The 6,608-nt window shown below is 36.8% G+C and overlaps 1 protein-coding gene across 1 annotated transcript; it reads right to left on the reverse strand.

The window, feature by feature from the left end:
• Positions 1-4,516: 4,516 nt before the first annotated feature.
• Positions 4,517-6,155, reverse strand: LOC129228080 (zinc finger protein 235-like). Its single transcript, XM_054862716.1, has one exon. The coding sequence runs from the start codon at positions 5,790-5,792 to the stop codon at positions 4,722-4,724; it is 1,071 nt and encodes a 356-aa protein (XP_054718691.1). The 5' UTR covers positions 5,793-6,155; the 3' UTR covers positions 4,517-4,721.
• Between the last annotated feature and the right edge of the window lie 453 nt (positions 6,156-6,608).

The following is a 6,608-nucleotide window of genomic DNA, read 5'->3' on the forward strand; positions in this document are numbered from 1 at the left end:
CTGCGATTACGTTTTTAAGACTCCAATTCCAAACAACTTCCGCGAAAGACTGCAAAACCTCACCTTCTCCTAACATGACAAAAAAGATCTTACACTATGTTTTCTTAACTTTAATATAAACATATTTCAGAGGGAGAATTTTGAACCTCATGCCTTCACCTAGTGTCTTTAGAGGGGGGCTTTCAATTGCGCTTTTGAAGCTTCAATATCGAAAAGCTTCAATATCGAGGGACAGCTCCTGACTCCATGAAACTCTAAACGCTACCAAAGATGGTCAACAACCGCATTCTCAAGACTCCAATTTCGAAAAACTTTCGGTGGAAAGTTCCAAACCCAGTTCTTTCCCCCCAACGTTACAAAAGATGGCATACAACTGCTTTTTCAAGACTTCAGTTTCAAAAAATTGCCTGAGATGAGCCTCCAAGTCCTTCCTTCCCACCTCTCAACATCATTCAAAGATCGTCTAAAACTGCAATTTTAGAACTTCTACATCGAAAGACTTCTGGGGAAAAGTTCTGAACCCCATGTCTTTTGCTACGTCATCAAACGTGGCCTTCAATTGCGTTTTTAGGACTTCAATTCCGAAAATTCTTCCGAAGGAAAGCCTCCTTGTTTTTAGCATCATTAAAAATCTTTAAAGCTGCGTCTTTAGAGTTCTAATATCAAAAAACGACTGGGGAGAGAAATCCTGAATCTCATCCCTTCTATTTAAGTCCAAAGTTAGTTCTAGTTAAGTACCAAAGATGGCAAACAACTGTATTTTCAAAAACTATATCCTTCAATTTCAAAAAATTTCCGGAGAGGGACCTCCAAATCAATTATCCACCATAAAGCGTTTAAAAATGCGTTCCTAACAAAAATTTTCGGGGGAGAACCCGCAAACACTCCTACTTTTGTGCGAATAATAAATAGCTCAAATAACAAACTAATCCAACTACCTCTAAATTTTAGTTGCAAATGCAATTTTTGTATTTCATTATGTTTGGTACGAAAGCTGGATGCCATCTTGATACTGTAACCTTTATTTTATAAGGAAAAAAGTACAATTTATCGAGGAACTAAATGGCTATTGAAAATACTTCGCGAGTGCTCAATTGAGTCAAAAGTTGAAGGGTTATGTTTGGAAATAGGATCTTCAATATGTACGAATAAAAATTCTTCCTTATTATTATTATTATTATTTTTTATTCTCAGTACTCGAAACACTTCTAACTTTCATTGAAGCTCTTTGAATCACATTAAAAAATCTTCAGTTCTTAAACTTAAAAAAAAAAACAATAATCACCACCCACCCCAACCCATAATTCCTTAGCCATTCGCCATTCCCAACAGGATCATCTGGATACGCCACTGATTAATCATAATATACTTTACTAATGTTTAGTCCGGGGGGGGGGGGGTCTGAAGCTACTTTTAACGCGATTAAGAGAGTAGGAGGAGTTTCCTGAGGCTTTTAATGTCCCAATTAATGTTAGCAAAATGTCCAAAAATACTAGTCTCAAATAAATTTCCAGAAGAAAAAATAAAATATATAGACGAACATTTTTAAATCCATATCTAAGGCCGTCCCCGTTGTACCCTATAACTTCCAGTCAAGAGAAAGGAACTACGTAGTGGGGAACCAAAGTACAAATTTTTAATGATTATCAGCAATTAATACCGTCCACAATAACGTAAGGGTCAGGGGCCGTTATCCCAGGATCTTACTACCATATGGGCAATGCGGAAATTTACCCAAGACTCTGAAATTTCAAGAATTTCCAAAGCTATCATTTGAATTATTTCATTTATATTTTTACTTTTACTATTTTTTATTTTATTTATTAGTGTTGATAAAAAATCTTAAAACTCAGCAGAAATGACAAGTTTTTAATACACAATTAACACTAACGTAAGTGCAATACTGAAAGAAAAAAAAGAAACAAATAAATGATTAACTTCAAATACTGCGTGCTTAATACGCAAAAAATATCTCCATAACAATTCTAAAGAATGCAAATTACCATTCATCTTCTAACGTTTATACATATAGCATGATGGAATTTGGCTTTTAAAGTTTCAAGACTAAAAAATTTCTTGGCGTAGCCACCAAACCCTGACATATCTCCTAGTGTGACGCAAGATGCGTTTTTCAATTACTTCAATTTCAAAAAATTCAGGAGAAGACTACTCAAACGACCACCCTTACCTCAACTTAATCACAAAAAACTGACTAAAATTACATTATTCAGTTTTCAATTTTAAAGGATTTCCAAAAAAGGAAGATACATAAATTTCACAATTCTCCTCCTCTTCTTCTCTTCTAACGACTCCAACCGTAAAATAATATAGTGTTTTTAAGATTTAAATTTCGAAGTATTTCATGGGGAAGGTCTCTGACGCCTTTTTTCTAACTAATGAACCCTTTCTTTAGCGTCAGCACAATAGCTCAAAATTTCCCTTTTAGAAAATACTACCACGAGAAAACCCTTGAGCCCTTACTTCCCATGGATAGCATAAAATTAATTTTAGTTTCGAAAAAAATTCCGGGAGGAATCTCCTCCCTTTACTTCTATCGTTACCAAACAGGGCCTAAAATTAACACTTCAATATCGAAAAATTTCCGAAGAGCCACTGAATCCCCTAACGTCACGATTGATGATCTAAAATTGCGCCTTAAAGCCTTCGGTTTTGAAAGCTTTCCGCAGTAGATCACCAAATTCCTTTCTTCTCCATTTTCATCCAACGTCACCTAATTGGGACTAAAATTTTGGAAAAAATTTCTGCGAGGACCCCTCCATTCAATATCGTTACCAAAATTAATCTAAACTTATCCTAAGTTTTAAAAATAATTCGGTAGGCAGAGAACGTCCACCTTTCCCCTTAATTTTACACAAAATTGTTCAAATTTGCGATTTTAGACGTCAACTTTGAAGACTCTTCCGGGGACCGTGAGCCGTTTTTCTGACCTCTAACGCCTCTCTCGCCCCCCAGAACCTCATCTCCGTACCAAAACTATTTTTTTAAACTTTAATTTCGAAAAACTTTTAAGAAGAGCTCCCCCTCTTCCCTGCAATTCCGTTCCACTTCTGACATCCCAAAGATGTTTGGTTTTTTACGTGTAGTCTGAAATTGCTTTTTTAGAACTGATAAATTTTGGTACATTTTCCTTTTCCGTCTAAGCTATAAATTGCGCACATAGGCGGCTCGTACGGGGGGGGGGGGGAGGGGTTGCAACCGCCTGCTCACTTCCAAAGGTGAAGGGGCTTACTCCCTCACTTCTTAAAGTTGCACAATAATGATCGATAGAATAATTATTTTTTACTGGGTGGGTTGATTAATTGGTGTAAATTCCACAAACACTCGGTAAGTGGTGCGAAATATCCATGTTGACTATTAGAAATCACTTGCGAGATGCCTTCTCGGAAAATAAAAGACTAGAAACGAACTTTTAACTTTATACGAAACCGTGTGACTAAGTGTTGTTGAACGAGAGGTTGAAACAATAAATAAAATAAATTGAACATTAAATTGAATTCCATCTGAAAAATTGGAACCACATTTTTAGCAATCAAGATTGAGATAGGAACTTTTGCAACTGTAAAAAAAAAATGAAAAGGAATCTTTCTAGGTATGGTAAAAGTGCGCGCAAATTATTTTACCTCCATTACAACAAGATACAGTACTTTTCTGAAGAATTCTCTACCTATTAGAATGGTCATCTTAAATATTATGCAAACTCAGACGTGTTTTCATGGTCAAAGTTCAAGGAAGTAGACTAGAGCTCAACACGCAAGAGTAGAGGCTGTGATCAGCATGTCTTCTCAAATCATGTTTCAGTCTTTGCGTTCTTGGCGTTTAAAAAACGAAGCAAGAGAAAAGGTCTGACGGCACAGTTCACAAAAGAGGGGTTAAGGGCAGTTCATACATCGGCCGTCAGTCCCGTCCATCCCGTTTTTTGACGTGACGGACTGCCGACGAAAACAGGGTAGCATTCACATACGATCGCCGTACATCAATCACGCGGTAGAATTCACCCACCAAAGAGAAGAGCGCGCTACTTGGCGGAAACTAATGAAATGCTGTCCTACTTTTGACGGCCGTCAGATATCAAGGCTCTTCTCATCGAAACCGGTCCCGTCCAAGATTTATTGTTGTCATGGCAACCAGCAAAGAAAACCTGTTTCGGGTGGGAAAACTCAGCGGGGACGTGACGGACGGCCGATATGTGAACAGCCCCTTAGACTTCACCAGGGGAACATTCAAGAATTTCTCAAAGAGTCTAGGATCGAAGGTCCACCTTTCTCATGTCAAATTCTAACACGCCAGCAAACATATTATTTTTGATTTTTCGATTGACGGCAGCAAAAAACAGTAAAAAATATTTTTTTTAATAATTACTTAACATTAGTTAGCAAAACAAGTTATTAATAACAGAACTTCATTAAAATACCAGAAAGCACAAGAATATATGCATTTACTTTACTCATAATTAAAAATAAAAACAAAGAAGCAAAATCTTCATTACAGAACAATTTATGTTCGTATACAATTTGATTTTGCAGGAGAAGAAAGTAAGAAAAATTTTAATTTTTCATTTATTAAATCTGAAATTATTGTTTGCTTTTCTTGGAATTATTTTACTCACTACATTCATAGGATAATCTTCAATCAAAAAAACTTTAGGGCTACGGGAGGGGTTCGGACCCCCTGGATCCTCCCCTTGTGTGCGCCACTGGTCTTCACTCTTCAGCATGGATTCTCATATGCGTTTCGAAATCTTCTTTTCGAGAATACATTTTTGAGCAACATTCACAAAAATATGGCTCTTCGGCTGTGTGGATTCCCATATGTCTCTTTAAATTTCCTTTAGCAGAAAATGCTTCTGAACAATCTGCACAAGAATAAGGTTTCTCACCAGTATGAGTTCTCATATGTGTTTTCACGGCCGAAGCTCGAGAAAATCGCCCAGAGCACAACGAACAAGAGTATGGTTTGTCCCCAGTATGAATCTTCACATGAGTTTTCCAATCCCCTTTCCGAAAAAACGTCTTCGAACAATGTTCACAAGATAACAGTTTTTCGCCGGAATGGATTCTCAAATGTGCTTTAAGGTATGAAACTTGTGTAAAGGTCTTAGAGCACACTTCACAGTAGGGTTTTACTCCAGTATGGGTTCCCATATGCTCCCTTAGTTGGTACTTTTGAGAAAATGTTTCTGAACAATATTCACAAGAATGAGGCTTTTCGCCAGTATGAGTTCTCAAATGTAACTTAAAGCTCGAGTTCTGAGAAAAGCTCTTAGAGCACAGCTCACAAGAATAAGGTTTGTCCCCAGTATGAATCCTCAAATGCTGCTTCAGGCTCGAGACTTGAGAAAAGCTCTTAGAGCACAGCTCACAAGAATAAGGTTTGTCCCCAGTATGGAGTTTTAAATGATTTTTCAAGTACGAAAGGAGAGAAAAGCTCCTACCGCACAGCTCACAGGAGTAAGGTTTAGCCCTACCCCCAGTATGGATTTTCAAATGCAGCCTCAGGCTCGTAATTCGAGTAAAGCTCTTAGAGCACAACTTACAAGCATAGGGTTTCTCTCCAGTATGCGTTCTACAATGGGATTTCAATTTCGATTCCAGAGAAAACGTCTTTGAACAATGTTCACAAGAATAAGGTTTTTCGCCAGTATGGGTTACGGCATGTCTCTTGAGGTGTGAAAAAAAGGAAAATGTCTTTGGACAAACCTCACAAGTAAACGTTTGTTTGCCACTTTGCATTCTCACAAGTGTAGTTAAGCTTCCAGATTGAGAAAATGCCATTGGATAAATGTTACGCTATTACGGCTTGGCGACACAATGGATCTTCGAATGCGTTTTAAAATGGTTTAAACATGAAAATGCTAAGAACAAAATTCCCAAGTTCATGCAATTTTTTTTTTCTTTTGCGTTTATGGCCAACAATTATAACTCAAACAAACTTTTACATCATCAGAATGTGGACGTTTGCTAACAGTTAAATTCTCAAATAGCTCACGCACACACAAGACTTTTTTTTGCTTTGAGAAATCAAAAAAACCTTATATCTCTAGCATGAATTCCTAACATCTCTATAAAGAATTTGTCGTTCAACTAGGTAGTTTTACTAGCAATGACCTCTGAATTATGATGTACGCAGCTTTTTGAGCGGAATGGTTCTTCTTCTTTGGATTCGTTAAATTATAAAAAAGAATATTACTGTGTTTGTATTTTTGTGTCTCACTTTTCTTTTTACAGTATAGTTACGGTTGTATTTCTTGTTTCTCCATTTTTAAATCGACCACTGTTTTACGTTCAGTGGCACTTTGCGATTATTGTTGCAATTTACATTGTGGGTGCAATCCGCAGCTTGATGGTTCGGCTGTCTTTATCAAGATCGTCATATACAGAACGTTAATTTATATTTCAATTTTAAATAATAAGAAATATTATTTCAGTTGCGTTCATTAAAAACCAATTTCATCACGATTTCTTAAAGAAAAGTCCGTACGGCAGTCAGTTTTAAAGTGAAGTAAGATCACCAATATCTTGCATGATAAAATCCAATGTGATGCAATGATGTAGCCCATAGATGATAGCTGAAAATAAACGGCATAAATT

The sequence above is a fragment of the Uloborus diversus genome, chromosome 8 (genome assembly GCF_026930045.1).
Source record: "Uloborus diversus isolate 005 chromosome 8, Udiv.v.3.1, whole genome shotgun sequence".
Taxonomy (NCBI): Eukaryota; Metazoa; Arthropoda; class Arachnida; order Araneae; family Uloboridae; genus Uloborus; species Uloborus diversus.

Coding starts and splice junctions, on each gene's coding strand:
- LOC129228080 (XM_054862716.1), bottom strand. CDS start 5,792: ATGGCATTTTCTCAATCTGGAAGCTTAACTACACTTGTGAGAATGCAA.